The following is a 24,911-nucleotide window of genomic DNA, read 5'->3' on the forward strand; positions in this document are numbered from 1 at the left end:
GTTTTCCTTTAGGTTCCTCGCTCTATTTATTTATGTATATACTTATATGCTCGGATCGGTTATATTCGCAACCGGATCTCGAGTCTTGATATTCATGTTTTTGGCACTCCTTTGTATATATATAAGCTCGCGTTAGCTTTGTCCTTTATCCGTTACGTTATGCTATCGATCGGAGTGTTGCGCCTTTCAGTTTATCGATTTTGTTTTATCCCTTTTCTCCAGAGGCTCCTAGTGATAATCATTATTCACACTACGTGCTATACGTATTAAACTTTATTTTTAGAGGTCGTAATACCTTGCCATATCTGAATTATGACTTAAGCATAGGACTCTGTATGGTAGGGTGTTACACGCATCGTCACACCTAACGGTGCCATCACTCTCACTGCATCGTGCTCTCTATTTGCGGCGTCCCTTTCTGTAACTATGTCGTCGTATCCATTTTTCTCTCTGTTGTCGCATCTCCCACCTCGTCTACTGCTCCATCCTCTGGGTCGCCGTTGTGTCCACCCACTATGTCTATTTTTATATACGATGGATACTTGCAGCTCTATTCATATGGAAATTAATAATTAGTTAGAACTATCAGATAAATGGGGAATGGAGTCCCTGCGAAAAATGGGATCCTGTGGAGAATGGGAATATGGAGCAATATTCTCCCACGACAGAAAATAAAGACGAAAATGGGAAGCAAATCTAGGGGCGAGGTGGAGAGCAGGAAGGCATCCCCCGCTTCCGCCCTGCCCCGTTGACATCCCTACTTTTATTTTACAAAAATTTAAGATAATTTGTATAAAATATTTATTTTTTAACACTTTATATTTGTTATAATCATACGTATCCATATTAAATATAAAAAGGTTGAACTATTAAGGGTATTTTTTTGGTCGTGAACTATTAAGCTTGCACTATTGAAAATACAGGTAATTTAAAAAGAAGCTCACCAGTTTGATGATATTTTGCGGATCTTTTCTTTTTAATATTTTCAAAAATAAAATTTAAATCTAAAATTCAACGTATATGTACATATGTGGTTATGTACATCAGTTATTGGATCTTATATTTTTTCTTTTACGGACTTTGGAATATACTCCTAGATAACAAGTGTAATAAAATTTAATTTGAAAGTCAATGATCAAGTTAAAGAAATGAAACGGATGAAGATGAAAATTAGTTAATTTTATTATTTTAGCATATTTTACTAATAGTTAGTTGTGATATTTGTAAAAGAGTTAGGCTCACTCATTATCAGGTTAGATAGTTCTTTTAGCATTTGTAATTAAGTTAATTAGCTATTGTCTATTAGTAATAGCTATATATAGAAGTAGCCAAAAATATTATACTGTGATTTTTCTTTCTATTTTTTTGCATAATGAGAAGTTTATTTTTTTCACCAATTTTTTTTGTATTCTTATCACATATCCATCTCTCAATTCTAATTTTTAGCACGGTTTTTACCTGATGTGGTGAGCATAAAAAAATCGGAATCTAACGAGAAGTGAATAATAGTTGCATATCAAAGCTGTGATTTTGCTTTAATAACAGACATATCCATTTTAGAAATAGAAAAGAATCACGATCAGAACTTAGATCTAACCACAGCGGAACTTCGAAGCTTAGCGAGATTTGCTATTGAAGCTTTCCAACTCTAGGTTTCCAGATCCGAACTCGAATGGAGCTAGGTCAAGTGCGAGTGCTTTAGCAAATCCGTCGAGTGTTTACTACTTCAATCGAGGTGAGAATCTTGGAGTTTCTATAGTGTCAGTTATGTTAAATACCTATCGTTACAACTCCTGGTCTAGATCTATGAAGAGAATTTTGAGATCGAAGAATAAAATCGGAATTATTAACGGTACACTTGCAAAACCAATTAAGAACCATCCCAAGTTTGTGGCGTGGGATAAGTGTAACATGTACATAGTGTCATGGATTAATTTTTCGCTAAACAGTGACATAGTTTAGAGTGTAGCTTGGCACGAAAGTGCAGCAGATCTATGGCAAGACTTGAAGCATCGATATTACCATGGAAAATTGCTTCGAATTGTGGAATTAAAAGAAGAATTATATGCTATGAAGTAGGTGAACTTGAATATTACAGAATATTACACAAAAATGAAGGCAGTTTGGGAAGACAATGAGAGTTTCGAACCCGTTCCAGTGTGTATTAGCTGTGATGTGACTTGTGAATGTGACTTGAAGTAGTTAGGAGTTACCGAAGAAAAAACTATGCGGTTCGATTTTTGTGCAAACTGAAGGAGCAATTTAGTGGCGTTCGATAACAGATTATGCTGATGAAGCTATTTTCTACTGTGAATGAAATGTTCCCTTTGCTTACTCAACAAGAGAGACAAATCTGTGGGATGGATACTGAAACCAGGAGCTTCGCAGCTCTTGCCAATTCCACTCACAATTTCAATGATAATAGCGTCCCTAGAGGGAGAGGATGAGGAATGCAATGTGGAAGAGGTAAACAAAGTGGAAGAAACTCACCTAAAAACTGTCATACTGTCATAAGGCAAGACACTTGGTGAACACATGCTATTTCAAGCATGAATTTCCACCATACCTCCAGAGGCAGCAACAGCCAAGGAAAATGAACAATTTAGCAGCAGCTAATCACATTGCTACTGAGGTAAATGATAACAATGGCAGTGGTTTGAAGCAGGACAAAGAGAAGGACGATCCACTATTATCCAATTAGAGTTTGAGAGATGCACTAGTTGCCCTTTTTCAATGGGAATGTGCACAAGCTTGCCATGAAAAGCATGAAAGAAACCTGTAATTCCAACACAAGATAAGGAGGTACAACTTTAGTTGTTTACACATTATCGATAAGCTCACATATTGCACATCTATTATCGGTAAAAACTTTTTTCTCAAATTCTTGGGTGTTTGACATAGGAGCAACTGATCATGTGTCACACTCACTGCATTTTTTTATAAAATTTAGGCATATTAGGCTGATTTTGGTGAAATTACCAAATGGATCTTAGGCAACCTCAAATATTTGTGAAACTGTGGTATTTTCAAACACATTATATCTCACTAATGTGTTGTACATACCTAGTTTCAATTTCAACTTACTCTCTATATCTCAGTCTACAAAAAGCTTGCATTGTAAATGTGTTTTTACTGATAATGGTGGTGAAATACAGAGTCAGACCTCCTTGAAGAAGATTGGCACAGGCGCACAGCTAGAGCATGTAAGTGATTGTACATGTTAGATACACCAGCTAATTTACATGTATCATTAGCATTAGTTCCTTCTATATCTATGGACAACATCATACATCAACCAAAGAAGAATAATAACAACAAAACAACTTTTAGTTCGAATATCGGGATAGCAGATTTGGTATTACATCATCACTTTTCTCTTACTAATTTGTGACATAATAGGCTAGGTCACTTACCATATAGTGCATTTGAAAGTGTTAGGAAGGTTTATCCTTGTGTAAAATTTAATAGGCATGAATGTAATAGATATTGTGATTCTTGCCACTTGGCTAAACAAAAGCGGTTACCTTTTCCTCTTAGCGAGTTAAGAAGTGCACGTAGCTTTGATTTGATACATGTAGACATTTGGGGAATTAATTTAGTTGTTTCAATGCAAGAATTCAAGTATTTTTTAACAATAGTAGATGACAAAATAAGATTTGTGTGGATTTACTTTATGAAGTTGAAATCTGAAGCAGGTTCATTAATGCAGAATTTTGTAAAATTTGTTAAAACACAATTTCAAACTCAAATCAAAATTTCGCTCGGATAATGGTTTGGAATTTAAACTAACTACTTTTTACCAAACATAAGGTATTTTACATTAAACCTCTTGTGTTGAAACCCCTCAATAAAATGGTATTATTGAGAGGAAGCATGAACATCTACTCAATGTGGCAAGAGCCTTGATGTTTCAATCTGGTTTACCTAAATGTTTTTGGAACTTTGCTATAGGTCAGGCTACGGATATAATTAATCGGCTGCCATCTCCTATTTTAAAGTATCAAACACCCTTTTTTGCTTTATATGGGAAAAATGTTGATATTAGTGACCTTAGAACATTCAGTTGTTTAGCCTATGCATCTATATTAGCTCACTGGTGCACGAAATGCAATCTCACTCTTTGACAATTCGCACAACTAACCAGCAAGTGCACTGGGTCGTCCAAGTAATACCTTACGTGAGTAAGGGTCGATCCCACGGAGATTATTGGTTTGAAGCAAGCTATGTTTATTTTATTATTCTTAGTCAGGATATCAATTAAAATTATCAGTTGGAATTATTAGAAAAATAAAAGAGCGTGAATTAATTACTTGTAATGCAGTAATGGAGAATATGTTGGAGTTTTGGAGATGCTTTGTCTTCTGAATTTCTGTAATGTAATATTCCATCCATGGAAAAGTGCAAAGTTCCCTCCATGGCAAGCTGTATGTAGGGTGTCACCATTGTCAGTGGCTACCTCCCATCCTCTCAGCGAAAACGGTCCAGATGCTCTGTCACAGCACGACTAATCAGCTGTTGGTTCTCGATCATGTTGGAATAGGATCCATTGATCCTTTTGCGCTTGTCATCACGCCCAGCAATCGCGAGTTTGAAGCTCGTCACAGCCATTCAATCCTTGAATCCTACTCGGAATACCACAGACAAGGTTTAGACTTTCCAGATCCTCAAGAGCGGCCGCCATCAATTCTAGCTTATACCACGAAGATTCTGATTAAGGAATCTAAGAGAAGCTCATTCAATCTGATGTAGAACGGAGGTGGTTGTCAGGCACACGTTCATGAATTGAGGAAGGTGATGAGTGTCATGGATCATCACCTTCTTCATAATTAAGCGCGAATGAATATCTTAGATAGGAACACACACGTTTGAATGGAGAAATAGAAACAATTGCATTAATTTATCGAGACGCTGCAGAGCTCCTCACCCCCAACAATGGAGTTTAGAGACTCATGCTGCCAAGGAATATAAAATTCAGTTCTATAGACGTCATGAGATACAAAATAAGTCTCTAAAAGTTGTTTAAATAGTAAACTAGTAACCTAGGTTTACAGAATATGAGTAAACTAAGATAATTGGTGCAGAAATCCACTTATGGGGCCCACTTGGTGTGTGCTGGGGCTGAGACTTAAGCCTCCCACGTGCTTGGGCTGTTTCTGGAGTTGAACGCCAGGTTGTAACGTGTTTTGGGCGTTGAACTCCAACTTGTAACTTGTTTCTGGCGCTGGACGCTAGACTGCAACATGGAACTGGCGTTGAACGCCAGTTTACGTCATCTATCTTCACGCAAAGTATAGACTATTATATATTGCTGGAAAGCCCTGGATGTCTACTTTCCAACCCAATTGAGAGCGCGTCAATTGGACTCCTGTAGCTCCAAAAAATCCATTTCGAGTGCAGGGAGGTCAGGATCCAACAACATCAGCAGTCCTTTTTCAGCCTAACTCAGATTTTTGCTCAGCTCTCTCAATTTCAGCCAGAAAATACCTGAAATCACAGAAAAACACACAAACTCATAGTAAAGTCTAGAAATATGATTTTTGCCTAAAAATTAATAATATTTTACTAAAAACTAATTAAAACATACTAAAATCTACATGAAATTACCCCCAAAAAGCGTATAAAATATCCGCTCATCACTCACGGTAGGAAGAAGTTTGATAAGAGGGCAAGAAAGAGCCATTTTCTTGGTTTTAAATCAAGTACAAAAGGTTTTCTCTTTTATTTGATCTTGGCACTAGGGAGCTTTACTTGTCAATGGATGTGGAGTTTTATGAATCTTCCTTTCCATACATGCTGTCCAATTTTAATATTGCTATGGATACCTCCAAATCTGTTGGTCCCAACCATTGTTCGTATCTTGCACTACTCAATCCTTTTACTTGTGATTATTCTTCTTTGAATAGTGTCGCATCTTTCCGTTTTGCATTTGCATCTCATTCATCCCATCCTTTAGTTGTTAATCAGCATGTTGGGGATTCATCTGAGTCTTTGCATCAAAATAGTTCATCGTCTAAGTCCTTGCATCAAAATAGTTCATCTGCACCTTCTTTTATAGTTTCCTTACGCCAGTCAACTCGGGTTAGCAGACCACCACACTACTTGCGTGACTATCACTGCATGCTAGCGTCGAATTTATCAACATATTTAGTAATAAATTTGCCGAAAAAAATACCGTCGGATTCAAATTTTCGATGGTTATAAATTCACCGGTAATATTTGGAGGAAAAAAAGAGTAATTAGCGCGTGCATTACTGTCAGATTTACAGGCGGATAAATTTGATGGTACCTGGGTTAGTGAAACGTTGCGTTTTGGAGCATTGTGAAGTTTTACCGTCAAATAAATCGCTAGTAAATCTGATGGTAATTGTGCCCTAAATTTGAACCGCAAACCCTCTTTTCCTCATTTTAAATCACTCACTCATACTCTCTCTCTCCTCTCACCGTCTCGCCTCCCTCTCTCTTTAACCTTCTCATCTCTCCCTCAACAGTCGTGCTTCTCAGCCCTCCGAGGCTCTGGCGCCCCCTATCTCTCTCTCTCTCTCTCTCTCTCTCTCTCTCTCTCTCTCTCTCTCTCTCTCTCTCTCTCTCTCTCTCTCTCTCTCTCTCTCTCTCTCTCTCTCTCTCTCCACTTCTACCAGCCGCTCCTATATCACCAACCACCACCAGCATTCTGCCGTCGATGCTCCTTCTGCCTCCAGCAACAGTTGTTGACGTTCCGACGACCACTGGCAACCACCTCTAGCCACCTATCTCCTTTTTTCGGTAATAGGATCATTTTCTAATTAATTTCTCTTTTTGTTTTAGTTAAATTTAGGATTAATTTAGATTTTAGTTGTTAATTAATATATTATGATTTAGGTTTTTAAGTTGATTAACATTTTAGGGTATTATGATTTATGTTTTTGAAGTTTGTTTAAATGAATGAGTAAAAGTTGATTAAAGATTAAAAAGGGATTACTAGCTCTACTAATAAAATTTATTAGTAATAATTTTTGAAGCTTCTTAGTGGGTGGATTAGGATTTGAATTCTTATTTATTGCCTTAATGATTGAAAAAATTAATAACGACTTAAAGACAAATAAAGATAACAAAATAAAAAAATTTATGTTGAGTAAATTGTTTAATATTTGAAAAGTTGAGTAGGGTTGAGAAATATTTAGTTTGGAGGAAATTTTTTAAGGGTGGAGAAATTTGAATTTTAAGAGAGATTTTGTCAAAACTTTTATAAGATTTTAATGAAATTGAAAATTAAGAATAATGAGAATTGTTGTTGCAAATTTGACTTTTATAAGATTTTATAAGATTTTAATTTGATTAATTCTAAGTAAAAAATTATGTTTTCGAAAGTTTTAGGGAAATTTAATGGTTACAAATTTGAATGTAATTTGTATGCTCTTTGCAAACATGACGATAGGCAAATGTGTCACGAATCAACTTTGTGATCGTGGTAGAAGAAGGGTGTCTTCTAGTACCTTTGGGACTTCTCGGTCATTGTCCTCAACTCCAACTTCTCCTGGAATGTCACAGACAATGGGTACACATACAGGATCAGCCGTTCATCATGGTCCCTAATCCCAATTACGTGGCTCCTTCTGCTGCACCACCCTCACAACTAGAAACTCATCCAGCCGCTTCATCATAGTACACTCTTCCACCACCTCCATCCGCTCAGCAGCTCACTGTTTTGACGACGCCTCCAATGACAGATAGCACGGTGCCAAAATTCTCTCACAGATCCCAGCTAGATGGCCCTCCATCAGCTCCCATCGTATGGATGATGATTTGGCCTGATGGTTTGACCGCGTGAGTATTATTTTAAGTCTTTTATATATATACTATTTTAGTTAGTTAGTTTAATTTAGTTACACTCAATTTTCTAATTTTAGTGGATTTAGGTTGTTAAGATAGGTCAGATTTAGGTTAGTAGATTTAGATTGTTAAGATATTTAGTTTTATATGCATACTAGTTGATTGTTGATGGATGTTTTTACTTAAATCATATAATTCTATATCAGTTTGTTTGTGAATTATTTAGAGTTTATTGTTGACGGATAGACTTTGTGGCACATTCTATTTATAGATGAAACTCTGCCGAAATTTTTAAAAAATCTAAATCTAATTGAGGTTTATAGATTATTTCAAATATATAATTTTTGAGTAAACTACTAATCTTAAATTTTTCATTGATAGGTTTGCATCAAATAACAATGTGTGAGAAGAAGTATCAAGAGATCTTCACATGAGTCTCAAACACAGATTCTCTCAGGTTGAAGTAAAGATAGGAGCTGGAACGACTTCAGCAGATAGAGCAACAGATGGCGGTGTACCAAGAGCAGATGCGGGCCAGTGATAGCGGAACTGCTGGTGGCACTGGCACTGCTACAGGGGCACTAATATCACCGCATAGTCCATTGCCTCAGCAGGATCGAACCAGGGGAATTATATTAGAGTTTTGTTGTAGACTGTTTCATTGTATATTTTATTTTTTTGACTATTAATTTTTTTTGTACATTTGATATTCAATTTATCTTATTTGGTTTCTATATTTAGAATTTGACTACTAATTATACAAAAAACTAAATAAAATAAAAATAAAAGAATTTGACCATCTATTGCGTAAAAAAAGGGATTTACCGGAGGTAGTATTCGATGATAAATAGGCGGGAAAGAAATTAAAATAATAGAGTGCCAAAACTATTAGCAGATTAAATAAATAATCAGTTGCAAAATCCATCGTATCCATCGACGGATTAAAAATCCGATGATAATTTATTATTGGCGAGAATTATACCATTAGATTGATTCTAGCGGTAAACATATTACCGACGAATAATTTTTATTATTCCGCCAATAAATCCAACAACATTCACTATTTTTTTGTAATGAGAAAAATTAAAATATTGTTTCTGTTCTTAATTGTGTTTTAATATTGGTTTTGATTTGGTCTTGGCATTCTTAGTTTAGTTGGTTTGGTTATGTTTAGAATTGTAGTTTTGTTTGTCTTAGGGTAGAATCGATTTGAGTTCATTTGTCTTTAATTGATCTTTGAATTGGTATTTATAATCATATTGATCATTATTATAGTGAACTCCACCATAATTCTAGATCTCATTGTATTTAAGTTGAACAAAAATATATGTATGTTGGGGTCATTTTCTCTCATTCTTTAAAGACAAAATGAGAAAAATTTTTTGCTTGCTCAATAACTTGTTTTAAAATTAAAAAAATGCCTTAGTTTAAACTCTCATTTTTTCGAGACCTATAAAATTTATATAGTTTAATTAGTAATAATATATAATAGAATAATAGATAAAAAAAAAAGAAAGGAAGATAGAAGATACAAAAAAAATAAGAAGACAAAAAGAACTCTTTAATTTAAAAAAAATTAATTGTAATAAGAGAATATTATATGATACATTTTAATGTTTAATTAATAATATATAAAGTAAAAAAATATATATAACCTTTTTATTTCTCATGCAATCTTTTTTAAGAAAAACAATAATGTTATTTCTATTTTGATAATGTTATTTTTTTATAAATTCATACAAATATACCATAAAAAATCACTCATGAAGAGTAAAAAATGTTTTTTTTGATAATGTTATCATTCATGCATTTTACCTTTTATGTACTTTAATAAGAGGAAAGTTTTCTAAATTATTTTCCAAGGCAAAAGAGGGTGGGGGGTTGATTGTGAAAGAGGTTTTAATGTTGAAAATGAAGGTAATTATATTCTGGATTCAATGTAGTCAATAGAATAAAGGGATTCTTTGGGAACAAGGAATTGAAAATTTGTTGGTTTCTGTTTGCTTGTTTGTTTTAAAGAGTAACTAATTCAGAATATATATTTCAGACTCAGAAGTCGATATTTTTTATGAGAACTCAACGGACGAACCAAATAATTAAATCAAAGCGTTAACATTGGCCGTGGACTTTTCAAATGTTGTGGGCCAGTTTCATCAATTGGTATGAGTTGTTAAATAGTGATATTCAACTGACAATAATTCCATTGCCACCGCTTATTAATGATTTTTTTTTCTCTTTTGATAAATTGCATAGTTTTGTCTCTGAAATTATAAAATTGCAATTTTGATCTGGTGGGTCGTAGCTTCTTAAATATACCATCTTCACTCAATTAATTAACAATAAATGTTAAAATTTGTAATTTTTTTATACAATATATTGAGGTTAATTTATGATGTACAATGTTTATTAGTAGTCAGCAAACTTATATATATAAAGCAATAAAGCATTAAACTTTATTTGTGGAATATATTTTTTAATTCATAATAATAAGTCTTAGCATCTTTGTTTCTTTTAATAAAAACAAGATAAATTAAATAAACAAACGCCAAAAAGAATCTATAATGACCTGAATACTCCACATAATCCATTGAAAAAACAGTGAAGTTTTAATAAAATAGGGGATAAAAGGATTGGAATTAAGAACTGATCATTAATTAATTATATTTGATAATTGAGGTATACATCGATCAAAAAATCTACTTAATTAAACAACAATGTAACCCTATCCCCAACCATACATTCCTACAATTGATCAAATAAACTAATTAATAACAACATGGTCTCTTGATATTATGGATGGTGGTCTTTAAAAATGGTCCATCATAAAGAGGTTATTACACGGTGAGGTGTACATGTTAAGGTTCATAATTTTGTGTCATGTTTGTGCATAGGTTGGACAGCAAAGAAACCTAAACTGTTGTCTGTTATGGAAGATATATATATATATGTACATACATATATTATATAATATAATATAATAAAATTATTAATATTATATTATATATGTATGTATGTATGTATGTGAAAGCATTGCTGGTTTAATTTGAATATCTAATTAATCATCAAAAAACCATATCTACAAATAATGTGTCACAATTGCTTCAATTAATTTCTTGCATGCTCTGGAATTAGACGTCGACGCAACTCATCGGGTGCATCCGCTAGTTCTGCATCATTTCATTTCATTTCATTATTTAAACTAATTGCAATTAAAAAGCAAAAAATAAAAACAATTTTATAATATAATTTATTATTTCTGACCAACAGTTAGTCAACAATATTTAAAAGTGTTGGTAAAACTGTTATGTTGACAAAAAATACTCATCAATATCAATTAAAATTACTAGTCCTCGAACTTTTCTCGAAATAAAAACTAATTAAACTAAATAACCCTTATTTAACAAAGAAAAAAAAAGAGTAAAATTAGAAGAAGATTTAAATTACCTTGAGCTGTGAAATCAAACAAAGGTGGTAGTGGTCGCCCATTTGGCAAGGTTATGTTAGGGTTTCGGAGATCATCAAAGAATGGGTGAGCACACGCTTCCAACTAATAAATAAAACAAATAAAATAAAATTACAGTGATTATATTTATTTACAATAATGGTAAAATTAAATTAAAAAAAAGAGAGTATTTCTAACAGTTAGTTAAGTTTCTTACAGCAGTGCAACGTAGATTAGGTGAATATTGAAGCATCCTTGACACTAGATCTATTGCTTGAGGAGGCATTGCTTTGGGAAAAACCTGAATCATTTAATAATATAGTTAATTAAATATTCGGTTGGTCATATTTATCAATTACTATATAATTAAATTACAAATGTTAGGTGAGAACTAAGAAGCAAAAGACATTGCTGACCTTATGCCATGGATGAGCTTTTATTTGTGGAAACTTAAACTCGTTGTAATTTGGATTCATGCACTTTATTTCTTCTTTGGTTGGTGTTCCCAAAATCTATATATGTCAGATATTTACCCTTATTAGATGAAGTAACAAATATAAGACTGCACTTGCAATAAGAAATAAGTGAATTACATTGCCTTTATAATTTGGTGTTTAATTTTTGTCTAATTTATTTTTTATGATAAAATTTGAATATTTATAATTAATTATTTTTATATTTTTAAAATTAAATATTAATTTTTAATTTTTTTTAATAAATTAGACAAATACTTTTAGATATTATAGTAATTACCATGAAACAAATTCATTTATTAATTTTAAAAAATGTTAGAGACTGAACACTTTTTTTTATCAATATTAGTTAATATATAATTTAAATTAATATTTTATTTTTATATATGATTAGAATTTAAAATTTAAAATTTAGTATTTAAGATTTAGAATTGGTAAATATCAACAAAAAATAATAAATTTTATTGATCATGTATTACTATTTATTAGTCTTAATATTTTATATATTACTCTTTTTTTTTGGAAAATTCTTTTGTTAAAGTATATATCACAACAAAATATGTAACATTTAGATATATTGATGTAACGATATACCTAAATGTGACAACGATGGATAAATAAAAATAAAAAATAAAAAAAAAGACAACAACTTTCTTACCTTAATAATCTCTACTAATTGATCCACCCCACTCTCTCCAGGAAACATTGGCTGCAAATAAGACATCATTTTCATAAATAAGAATCAATATGAAACAAAAGGAAGGATGTAGTTGAATGTCAAAATTTATACTTATAATATATTATTAAAATTAAACCCTTATTTAATTATAAGCAGAATCTATTTTTAAAAATCAAATAATATTATTATCTTCAATCCTAAACAAGTGTCTATTTTTAAAAAAAATTTTGGTTATAAATATCTACTAGAAATAATGAAAGAATCAAAGGGAAAAAAAAGAAAGTTAATAAAAAAAACATTTTATACCATGAATTAAATTTATCTAACATAAAATTAAGAGGTTTCTAACCTGTCCTAACATAAGCTCAGCTAAAACACAACCAGCTGACCAAACATCTATGGCAGTTGTGTATTCTGTTGCCCCAAATATTAGTTCTGGAGCTCTATAATACCTTGAGCATATGTATGATATGTTTGGTTCACCAGGCACCTAAAATAATAAATTCAAGTTCAATAATATCACAACATTATTAGCTAGGCACATCATAAGATTTTTTTAATTTGATTATAAAAAATAAAATAAAAATAAGAGCATATACATACCAACATCTTTGCACTCCCAAAATCACATATCTTTAACTGATGAGTTTGGGGGTTAACCTATCATATGTAAAACAATTTAACAAAAATAAATAATAAGAATCTTTAATGAACAATAATTTTATCGCTACTATACTATTACAAATTATCACGCGAGGCGACAAATTACCGACGAACAAACCGTCACTAAAAGTTAAGATTTTAGAAAATATGCGAAAAAATCTAATTTTGACGATATCAACATATTAAAATATTTAAGTAAAATTGTAAAATATCATACCAAGAGATTTTGGGGCTTGATGTCACGGTGACACACATTGATCACATGATGCAAATAATTTAAACCACGGCATATCTACAAGGAGTTTTACCAAAAGTCAATATAAAAAAGAGAATTTAAAGAAAAAAAAAAGTGATGGAATTGAAGTATGAATAATTTTGAGACTTACTTGGTATGCATATAGTTGAATATAAATTGCAGGCATATGTTGGTGCACCCTGACATATTGCTTTGAGACTCTATAGACAGTTTCAGGAACATACTCCAAAACAAGATTAAGGTACAATTCATCTTTATTTGCCATTGAATAGAAGCAATGCTTTAGTTTAAGAACATTTGTATGGTCAAGAATTCTCATCACTTGCAGTTCCCTGTTCTTGTATCTCTTGTCTTGCAACACTTTCTTTATTGCAACTAATTCACCCGTTTCAACACACTTAGCCTACATCATATATATTCAAACCATAAGAATTATTATAAATTAATATGTGTAATAATTTCAAGTATTTTATATTTAAACTAAAATAATCATGAATTCAAGTCTTAATTGGATAAAACAAAATATAATTTTTATGGATTATATATGATAAAGGATATATCTTTTAATATATACATATACACACACCAAATCTTTCTCATATGTTTATTATATATAATAGATTTTTTTTAAATGCTAGGAGATCAAAAGTCAATATTTTTAGTAAAAAAAAATTCTAGTATTAATTTAAATAAAAAATAAATAAAAAATTATTAATTAACAAACATTTCTGTTGTATAAATACTAATACATACAAGTGAATAAAATAAAATAACAATAATACTAGGTAAACAAAAAAAAATAGTCAAAATTTATCTTATTTAATATTTATTAATTATTATAATAATTAATAAATATTAAATAAAATAAATTATAACTATTTTTTAGTTAATTTTTTTTAATTACCAAACATTTTCTTTAAAACAACAATGATGCAATGAATATGAATACCTGATAAACAACACCAAAAGAACCGGTACCAACCACACGTTCTGCCATGTATGAGATTGTCTAACATAGTCATCAATATTAATTAGAGTTAGTTGTTAGCCAAAAATAATTAATTAATTAATGGAGCGAAGATGTGATCCATAAGAAAGAAGACATCACCTGTTTTGATAGTCCATCGCGACCAGTAATAGCAGTAGTGATTATTTGACCTGTTTCTGTTCCATTACCATTCACTATTGTTGCTTCTATATCCTACATACAATTATTGTTATTATTATTATTTTTTTTTTCAAAATAATAACTTGTTTGATAATTACTACTTTGCAATGAATAAGAGAATTAGAAATGATTTTACATTTTACATAGTACTGTATGTTATATAGAAAAAAAAAATATTGAATGATAATTAATTAATAATTAAGTACCTTTCCATTGTTGGTTTTGCTTTTCTCATCCCTAATTTTGATTTCGTGCAATTCTTTAGCTACATTTTTGGAATTAGATGTTCCATTAGCTTCTTTTATGTGATGCCCCCTATCATTACTATCATTTGCATTGCTTTCAATATCGTCACCAAAGTTATCTCCGTTTGTCATAAAATCATCCCCTCCCTCAAAACAACAACAAAATAATAATAATAATTATAATAAACATCATTAGGAAATGACTCTTAAAAATTATAATATGATATGAATTACAACATAAAGTGATTAAAAATATGTCCCATTTTTTATTTTCGTTAAAACAGTTTTTTTCTCCCTTTTTTTACTAGATGAAATAAATGTTAAACATCTGAAAGAAAAAAAAATACAAGAAAAATAGAAACAAACTAAAAATAATATATGTTTAATATCTTTAAATTAGAAAAAAAAGGAAAAAAGAAAAAAGGCATTAAGCTTACAGAATCTGGAAGAAGAGAAGTCTTGCCAGCAGCAATGCTTTTCAACTTTCTCATCATATTATTCATGGTGGTTTGTTTGCAGCCCCCACAACAAAACACAAATCCAAACCTTAACAAATACCTTCAAATCTCTCCCAAACTTTTTTTTATTATTATTAAAATGCAGAATAAAGAGAAAGAGAGAGATGAAGAAGGTGGTTTTTCTCTCTCTTTCTTTACCCCAGTTTTCTCACAAACAAAGAAAGGGGACAAAGAAATTGAGAGAAAATGGATGCACAAGGCAACACAAACCTTAATTATATTATGAACACATACACCTTTCTATTTTTCCTCTGTCCCTTCCCTAAATGGAGTGCTACGTGGCACTTTTTTTATTTCAACGGTTAAGCCTGGCTCATCATCAAACCCAATCATTGTTACTCTTAATTAATTAGTCAAACCTAAGATCTTCACCATTGATTATTGAGTTAAGACAATCAAGATCTTCTAGTTGAAATTAAAGTACCATTTTAGGAGAGGTTAGATTATGGAAAATGAAGTTTCGGATTCAGATGAGATATGAACGGCATGTTCGTGGGTGTAACATGCTTCTAACAATAGATTATGCGACACTTCAGGACAACACTGTAATTTTAAAAATACTATTATTACTTTAAATCTTCTTAGTAAATTTTTCTTAGTAAATTGTAAGAAAAAAAGAAGAGAGATTAATGTGTTAAAAAAACATTAAGAATTTTGAATTCATAAAATAAAATGAAGAAAAACTAGTGTATGGACTAATTTATGGGTGTGTGACGTAGTACAAAATTCGTCTCCAATAATGATTTCATTTTATTAATTCTTTTTTGAAAAAATAAATAGTCTCTCTTAATTTTATTTTTAAATTTTTTTAACAAACAAAATTTGCCCCCGTAATTACGCTTTTTAAATTTTTATTTTGAAAAAACACTAAAAATCCCATTGATTTGGTACTTAAAAAATTGTTTTTTTGAAAAAACACTAAACTCTCCAACAGATTTAGTGTTTCATAAAAAAAAAAAAAATTGAATTCGTACCCGACAATTTCTAGATACTTGAAATAAAATAGTGAGAGTGATTTGCAAATGTTGAGATTTTTGGAAAATACTAAAAATCCAGTTTTGACAATTCCACATAAATCCTGAATATCAAACTGCTTTTTGTTCCTATATAAGCCCAAATTTTATACTACAAAACCGAAACTTTTTGTCCTCGTACTAATATTTTTGTAGCGTTGAGCTTGGGCTTATATTGAGACAAAAACCATTTTGATAATAGAATAACAGTATGAGGATAAAAATTAAAGTAAGCGAATACCAAAAAAAATCAAGTAAGAAAATAATGCAACCGAATCACCGAACCCAACCCGATAAGAAAACGGGCTGAGTCAGCATTCTTTCTCTTTCTTTTCTGTGTGCGTGTAAGTGTTGTGGCCACCCAAAAACGACGGCGTTGCGGGTGAGGCTTAACGCTTCGCACTGAAACACCACTGAATAGTGAACGAAAGCCATGGCAACGATTCTATCCTTCTCTTTCGTGCAACTCCAATCTTCTCTCTTTCGTCAACGTACCAATCTTCTCACAAGAACCTTCGCTTTTTCTTCGTCCTTCTCTTCTTCCTCTTCAGCTGCTTCTATCTCTGCTCCCAACCTTTCCCGCAAGAAATGGAAGCAACCTGTTTTCTCAGCGCTCGACCTCGGTGGAGTCAAGGTTAACAGAGAAGGTCAGAGCTTTCCGTTACTGTTTTTCTTAACAATTCAATGATGTTTATGATGCTTTTATATGCTGTTTGATCTGAAATCTCTTGTTGTGTTTCATGATACTTCAAAAGAGAGGAGTTTTACTTGTTTACAATTAGAATGCAAGCCTAATTAAAAGTGAAGTGATTTCATGAAAGTTCCAAGATTGAGTTTTTCAATTTTTATATGTTATACTTTTTTTTTTTTTTTTGTCACAGTTTAATGTGTTTATAATTTTGTGGTGTTGATATGTTTGTTCTGTGCTTAATAGAATTCTGATTAGTTTGTCTTGGTGGTAACATAGATGTGGTGAGGGATGATCCTACGAATAATGTGCCAGACAATATATTTTCAAAGTTAGGAGTGCAGCTCCATAGGAGAGATCAACACCCTCTTGGGATACTCAAGAATGCAATATACGAGTATTTTGACACAAATTATTCAAATAAGTACAATAAGTTCGATGATCTTAGTCCTATTGTTTCAGTGAAGGAGGTATGACATGAAACAGTTGAAGAGCTAGTTGTGCTTTTGCTTTGTGTCGTTCTTGTTGTAGATTTTGTTTAGCAAATTGATTGTTGTTGTTGTTGATGTTCCATTTTGTTTCAGTGTGATGATCTTCTTGTCCTTGCAGAATTTTGATGATGTCTTGGTTCCGGAAGATCATGTGAGTAGAAGCTATAATGATACGTACTATGTAGACCCTCAAACTGTTTTGAGATGCCATACAAGTGCTCATCAGGCTGAATTATTGAGAAGTGGTTACACTCATTTCCTTGTTACCGGTGATGTTTACCGTAGGGACTCAATTGATTCAACTCATTATCCTGTCTTCCATCAGGTATGCTTCCCTACACTGCAGCTGGTTTTTTCTAATTATCAACTTTATAAAATTTCCTCTTTTTATTTTTATTTTTCTGTAGATGGAAGGATTTCGTGTTTTTGCTCCGGAGGAATGGGAGGCATCTGAATTGGATGGCACATCATTTGCAGCAGCTGACTTAAAGAAATGCCTTGAGGGTTTAGCACGCCATTTATTTGGTATTTCTTAATGGCCAATACACACTTTTTGGTGCTAGTTGCTGCAAATTGATAATTTATTAGGACTCGTAAGATGGATTAGTTAAAGAAAGTAGATTAATCATTGTAAATGATAGAAACAAATATTGATTGCATTTGCATATACAATGTACCTCTGTACATGCATATTGTATTATTCATGACAAGATAGAAAGATATTTCAACAGACTCTGTAGAATGATTCTAGTTATGGAGTCATCCAACAAAGTTTCCTTCAGCTAAGAGAATACATATTATATACAAGTAATCATAAATTAATGGGATTGCTCATTCATAATTTCTGAGCAGAAAGAAAACCCTTTCAACAGGAAATTGGAAATATGAAGTTTTTAGGATGGTTATATTATTGTACTCCTGGAATAATAGGGTAGAATCTGCTAGAAAATTATATTTGAAGCAGTCTAGTTGTGAACTTTTGATAGTCCTTTTAAGCCAACTTGCAAACTGATTATCTGTAATATTTTCCCATCTGCTCTTTTCTCTGTCTCATGGAGTTAAATGATTAATTTCAGGTTCTGTGGAAATGCGCTGGGTGGATACTTATTTCCCATTTACTAATCCATCATTTGAACTTGAAATATACTTCAAGGTATGCTATGGTCATGATTATGAGATTATCTCTTTAACACATTGGGTTTACAAAATGAAATTGCTAAATAAATGTAGGTTAGGACTTAGGAGATGACCAAAAGTTAAACATTTGTCACTAGATCATTCCATGCCATCCAGCTATTTATGTTTTTAGTAGTCAATACTCACACTTTTCAACCATCTTTAATTCAGAGATGCAGCTTAAGCAATGTGATCGGCTTTCCTTTATTTATCATTTTTAGGCTTGTGTCCTTTCCCCTCTTCTCTCATATTTTCTTTCTGTATTGTTCTGATTCTAATTTTATATATTGCTTATTTTTTCTTTTATTCCAGGAAAAGTGGTTGGAGGTTTTGGGCTGTGGAGTGACAGAGCAAGAGATTCTAAGAAAAAATGGGAAGCCAAACAATGTTGCTTGGGCATTTGGCCTAGGATTGGAGAGGCTAGCAATGGTTTTATTTGACATACCAGATATTCGTCTCTTTTGGTCAAATGATGAGCGATTTACCTCCCAGGTATTTTTTGGATTTGTTCAGAAGACATATATGATTTTCTAATCTTGAGAATCACATTATTGTGCTATAAGTGTCATTCTTTTAGGATGTCTAACATGCTACTCTTGTCATTTTCTTTGGTGATATATTTTGAACACAGTTCTCAGAGGGCCAGTTGGGAGTCAAATTTAAGCCATTTTCAAAGGTAACTTTTACACTGTATCTGTGTGCTTGCCCTTAGGTGTTGACATTTATTGTTAATCAGCCGTGTAGTGTATATTCATCACTGAGAATATTGTTTTCCTGAGATATGTTATCACATTTGAAATGTGTTTGAGAAAGTTCCATGTTATCAAAGTTAAGATAGCCTATATTTATATGTCTTCTTTTGTTGTTCAGATAGAAAGTGTGGTGAGAATTTTGATGATCTAAAATCTAAATGATGAGATATCTAGGAATGTGGTTTTGATGCTTCGCTATGTCAAGGTTCAAGGGCCTTTGTGATCAAGTTCCTGTTTTTATTTGTTTGTTTAGTTTCATTCTTGCCCAAAGATGCTTATCCTATATGTAAATCTCAAACTAGAGGGTCTTCAACTGAATAGTCTTACTGGCATTCATCTTTTGCCGGGAACTTAGTGGGTTTATGTGCTGTTTATGGTTGGCTGTCCAGTTTTCGATTATAAGAAATTAGCAAAATTCTAACTGAGAATTCTAACTCTTTTTCTCTCTATTTTTCTTCCACAGTATCCTCCTTGTTATAAGGACATCAGTTTCTGGATCAATGAATCATTTACTGAAAACAATCTGTGTGAACTTGTCAGAGGAATTGCTGGGGATCTTGTAGAAGAGGTAATTCTTTGAAAGTTCTAGTGAACCTTTTCTCTTGCATTTAAATGTATGTGGATTATCAGTGTTGCTGTTTCCTGAATGTCTAATGGATTGAAAATGTATCTGGGGTGATCTGATCTGGAATTGAAAATTGGGGGTAATGATATCTTCCCAAGTCATCATAGCACCAAGCGTTAATAATAAACTCACTAAATTGTTAGGCAGAAGCTGAAATAATCTGTTCACAGTATTATTATCAGCTGAAACTAATGTGATTCAGTTTAAGGGAACAAGTTGCTAAACCAACCAAAAGATCGGAGTGGGCATTTGCAACACCATTTTGCTTGGCAAAGGCTGTAACACAATATGCATGAATTGTAACTTGATATCAGGAACCATAAAATAGATTCCCATGGTTTCTAATGAAGCAACTTTACATTTACCATCCTTTCATGGTCAATTATTTGCCTCATCTCCTTTGTTTATTTGTTTTTTGTTTGTTTTTTCCTACCCCCCTTTCTCCTCCTCCTCCTCCTCCTTTCTCTTTTTCTGAAAAATTTTAATTGGATCAGTTAGGTGTTCTCATTCTTTCTTCCTTTCTGATGCACCAAATGAAAAATGTTGACCTGTTCCTTCCTCTTTTTTGCCTTTTGAAATTGTAGGTGCAATTAATAGACAATTTTACCAACAAGAAAGGAATGACCAGCCACTGCTATAGGATTGCATATAGGTCTATGGAACGTTCTCTTACTGATGATGAAATTAACGATCTGCAGGTATTAAATTTATTTAATTCCTTCTTTTAGAGTCAATCTTGGTCTTATAATGTCTATTTTGTTTGGGAAGTTACTAAACCCCAACCCCAATCTTTTTAAACGCAGTGGAAAGTAAGAGATCAGGTGCAAAGCAAATTAAATGTTGTGTTAAGATGAGCTCTGATGTCTTTATGATTATGAAGAGTTGCTGTTTGTTCTCAATTTTGTTCATGTATAGATCTTTTTCCTCCTCCGAGCATGTGATTCATGCTATAGACCGATATATGTATTATTCCATTTTTGCATGGTCAAAATACACTATAAACAGGATTTTGTATCCTCATTTCCCTTGACATGATGTTTACACCGCACAAGATATTGATTGTGATTTCTGTCTATTCTTAGCCTCAAAAACAAGTAAAAATAGTAAGAGCAGACTTGCATCTATTCCTCGTATCATTGCTCTATAAAAGACTCTTCTCTTAAATTTTAAACAGTGAGGTTAACATAAGAACTCTTTTATTATTCAAACCTTTTATTACTATATCACTTTTAATGGCTTACACATATTACAAGAGCATATAGGAAATTCTTACTACAAAACAGACTACTACAGGACTTAAAAGGGGTAAGAAAAGCAATCTAGCAAAGTAATTTCTTACTTTTTAACCATGCAAGAATATCTAAACCGAAAGCATTTCCAAGTGCCAGTCCAGCAACAACTCCTCCTCCGTATCCGATCAGAATTATTTTCCAATCGAATTCAATGATAGATCCTAAGTCATAATCACTATCAAGTCTTGTCGGGAAAAACCAATTACCATCACATTTCTTCTTCAACTGAATCCCACACAGGCCTTGGTTTCCCGCGAAGCAGTTGCCTTCAAACGTGGAAAATTGATTGTTTTCTGGTATAGGACCTGAGAGTTTGTTAAAGGACACATTGAAAAACTCCAAAAAGGTGAGTTCTGCTAATTCTTGGGGTATTTTTCCCGACAGACTATTGAGGGAAAGATCTAGTGTTTCAAGGTTTGTGAGCTTTCTAAAGGAAGATAGAATCTCACCTGTAAAGAAGTTATTGGACATGTTCAACAAAACAAGACTCTTGAGATCCCCCAAAACAGATGGAATCTCTCCTGAAATTCTGTTATTTGAAATATCAATGGCTACCATGCAGTAAAATGTTTCCTGAATTCGCTCATAATCCGTGACAACCCCTTTGTTAGACATTGTGAATGAATAGGAAACATAAATAAGCCAAGATTTTCCCACAATATTGACAGTCGAATCCTCATATTTTAATTGACTTATGTTGGAAGTTGTCATGGACTTCAAATTCTTGATCATCTTTGGAGTCAAATTTCCAGAGAATTTATTGTGGGAAAGATCAAGAATGTGAAGCTTTGGAAATGTGCATATACTTGGACAATTAATAGTTCCATGAAATTCATTAAAACGTAAGCCGATAACTTTCAGCTCAGGAAGTGATCCCAACCAGTAGGGAAATGAGTCATTGATCACGTTATAGCTCACGTCAAGAAACTCAAGCATTCTACAATTGACCAATTCTCTTGGCAGCTGGCCTTGCAAATTGTTGTCAGCGAGATTAATCATCTTAAGTGCACTTCCCATGACATATGTTTGAGGAAGATGGCCAAACAATTTGTTCCCTTTTAGCTTCATGATTTGAAGAGATTGGCTAGAGCTTCCCAAACATGATGGAATGGTGCCACTTAAGTTGTTATACGCCAGATCAAGCACCACAAGTGATTTTATATTGCAGATCAATGGAGATATTTCTCCTGTCAATGAACTCTTGGCAATGGCCAAATTTTGAAGACTTTTTTTCTCCCAAATCCAGTCAGGTACTACTGACATGAAATTATTGTTTGATAAGCTCAGAGATTCCAAATGATCCAAGTGTTGCAAAAAAGATGGGAACTCAACCAAATTACATGAATTCAAACCTGCAACTTCTAATGGAAGAAGGGTTCCATTGGAAGAACCTTTCCCCGGGAACAAAGAGAGTTTGTTGTCGGATAAAAAAAGAATATTAAGCATTTTGAACTGCAAAAACATGTCACTCTCAAACTTTCCTTCCAACGAATTATCACTAAGAGAAAGTGTTGCAAGATTCTCTAGTGAAAACAGAGAGTGAGGACTTTCACCTTGAAGGTAATTCTCATCAAGAGCCAACTCCCGCAAGCCAGTTAGGTTCATTATCCAAGTTGGAATTCCACCAGTTAAATTGCATTGCTCCAAGTATAAGACCTCAAGTGGGGAAAGGGTAGCATTAAAAGAACCTTTTTTGTTGAGCAAAGATAGTTTGTTGTAAGACAAATAAAGGTAAGAAAGCCTTCTCATCTTCAAAAACAATCCAAGCTCTAGTTTCCCTTGCAACCAATTGTATTCTAGATCAAGAGTTGTAAGATTGTCCATTCTTAAAAGAGAGTGTGGGATTTCACCATGAAATGTATTGTTGTAAAGACACAAGTGATTTAAAGATGTTAGGTTCATTATCCAAGATGGTATCTCACCAGTTAAGTTGCATCTTTCTAAGTTTAAGTAAGATAGCTGGGTGAGATTCGCAAAAAATACTGGGAAGTTTCCAATGGTTAACCCGCTGGAAAAAAGGTTTAGATGCACCAGCTGATTGAGGTTGCCGAACGAAGAAGGAATAGATCCTTGGAAATTGCATTCTGCAATGGATAACCAATTTAAAGAAGTAAGATTACCAATGGATGTTGGTATTCTACCTCCAAAATTTGTTGCAGGGATAATCAACTTGCTAACGAGTGCCCTTGACTGGAAATCAGGAATCACACCATTAAGGTTATGGTTTTCAGCCAAAACCAAAGTTGTCAAGTTTGGAAGATGGAATATTCCAACTGGAAATTCACCATACAGGTCACAATGGGAAAGATCAAGACTTTGCAGATATGTGAGGTTTGTGAGTACATCGGGCACAGATGATGAAATATTTACACAGCTAAGATGAAGTTCTTCAAGCCTAATTGTGTTTTGAACTAAGCTTCTTAGAGTGGATATGCTGAGTAGCAATTGGTTGTTAAGTGGATCATCAGGAGGATCTAACACAGTAAAGCTACTTAGATCAAGAGACAACAAGTTTGACAAACGGGAAACCTCTGGCGGGATTTCACCGGAAAACGTTGTCTCGCTAGCATGAGAAAGATCGAGGTATCTTAGTTGTGAAAAGTTACCTATCTTGGTTGGAATTTGAGAGTGGTTGAAGTTATTGTCAGAAAGATCAAGGCTTTGAAGGTGTACAAGAGAAAACAGACTGGCGACTGCTGTTAGCATCTATTGATCCATAGAGCTGGCTGCTACTCAGATCAACGCCAATCACATGACCGGTGACCTCATCGCATTCGATGCCATCCCAAGAGCAGCAATCTATGCTTGGCATCCAAGAAACAGTTTTGGGATAGCTAAAGTGATTATAAGAAGCAAACTTACTAATCACAAAGCTTTCCTTAAACTGCAACAAAGCATTTCTTTCAGTTCCATGACATTGGTGACCGTTTATGATAGTGGACAATGCGAAGAGCAATGAAAAAAGAAAAAGAAAATGTGTTTGAAAATGAAGAGACCATAACGATCCCATGGTGTATTAGTAGGTTTAGTGCAATGCAAATATTAAGATGACAAGTTTAGAACACACCAATTGGATTTTATAGAGAAACGACCTCTCCCTAGAATGGTAAAAAGGGGGTAGCCGAAGTAAACATGAGAAAAAAAACTAAACGCTTTTTATTAATTAAATAACAAGAAGTGCTCTTTAAACCAATCTTAATTCTCTATTATATTATGTTTTATATAAATGACTGAAATTTAAAAGAATAACTTCCTAGTTATGTAGGTTAATTACAGGCATTTTCAAAAAGAAAAATAAAAAGTTAAAATTTTATAACTTATGTAGTTGTGTTTCTTATTTCTAATAGCAGGTCCTTTTAAAGAGTGATATGCTCTTTATTTTTCTCAAGTATATTAACATATCCTAATACGATGACATAATTTTAATTAGCGAATGAAAGGTTGAGATTATTTCAATCATCCGTATTGAATTTATCGTTAAAAAATAAAATAAAATTCGACGGTATAAACATCGTCAGTAAATAATTATCGTCGATTTTTTTTATTCGACGATAATTACCATCGAAATCCGCGATGGAATATGATTATAAAAAAATGAAATTTGTCGCAACTTATCGTCAG

At 32.7% G+C, this 24,911-nt stretch overlaps 2 protein-coding genes and 1 pseudogene across 3 annotated transcripts; 1 reads left to right on the plus strand and 2 right to left on the minus strand.

Moving 5' to 3' along the window:
- Window positions 1-10,536: 10,536 nt before the first annotated feature.
- LOC130976047 (shaggy-related protein kinase theta-like) lies at window positions 10,537-15,435 on the minus strand. Of its 2 annotated transcripts, XM_057900787.1 has the most exons (13): window positions 15,173-15,435; window positions 14,697-14,882; window positions 14,431-14,523; window positions 14,272-14,331; window positions 13,453-13,725; window positions 13,284-13,358; window positions 13,007-13,063; window positions 12,753-12,893; window positions 12,383-12,433; window positions 11,668-11,763; window positions 11,469-11,552; window positions 11,254-11,356; window positions 10,537-10,976 (listed from the first exon to the last, which is right to left on the minus strand). In XM_057900787.1, the coding sequence occupies exons 1-13, from the start codon at window positions 15,236-15,238 to the stop codon at window positions 10,915-10,917; spliced, it is 1,347 nt and encodes a 448-aa protein (XP_057756770.1). In that variant the 5' UTR covers window positions 15,239-15,435; the 3' UTR covers window positions 10,537-10,914. The 2 variants fall into 2 exon arrangements, with proteins under 2 accessions (XP_057756770.1, XP_057756771.1); XM_057900788.1 differs by lacking the exon at window positions 14,697-14,882.
- Window positions 15,436-16,615: 1,180 nt separating this feature from the next.
- On the plus strand, window positions 16,616-21,118 carry LOC130976048 (phenylalanine--tRNA ligase, chloroplastic/mitochondrial). Its single transcript, XM_057900789.1, has 10 exons — window positions 16,616-16,913; window positions 17,234-17,424; window positions 17,564-17,770; window positions 17,853-17,970; window positions 18,522-18,598; window positions 18,934-19,113; window positions 19,253-19,297; window positions 19,837-19,941; window positions 20,583-20,696; window positions 20,802-21,118. Exons 1-10 carry the CDS (start codon window positions 16,700-16,702, stop codon window positions 20,850-20,852), a joined length of 1,302 nt encoding a protein of 433 aa, XP_057756772.1. The 5' UTR covers window positions 16,616-16,699; the 3' UTR covers window positions 20,853-21,118.
- Window positions 21,119-21,317: 199 nt separating this feature from the next.
- LOC130975583 (receptor-like protein 6) lies at window positions 21,318-24,300 on the minus strand (annotated as a pseudogene).
- Window positions 24,301-24,911: the final 611 nt, after the last annotated feature.

This window comes from Arachis stenosperma, chromosome 4, assembly GCF_014773155.1.
Source record: "Arachis stenosperma cultivar V10309 chromosome 4, arast.V10309.gnm1.PFL2, whole genome shotgun sequence".
NCBI classification, from domain to species: domain Eukaryota; kingdom Viridiplantae; phylum Streptophyta; class Magnoliopsida; order Fabales; family Fabaceae; genus Arachis; species Arachis stenosperma.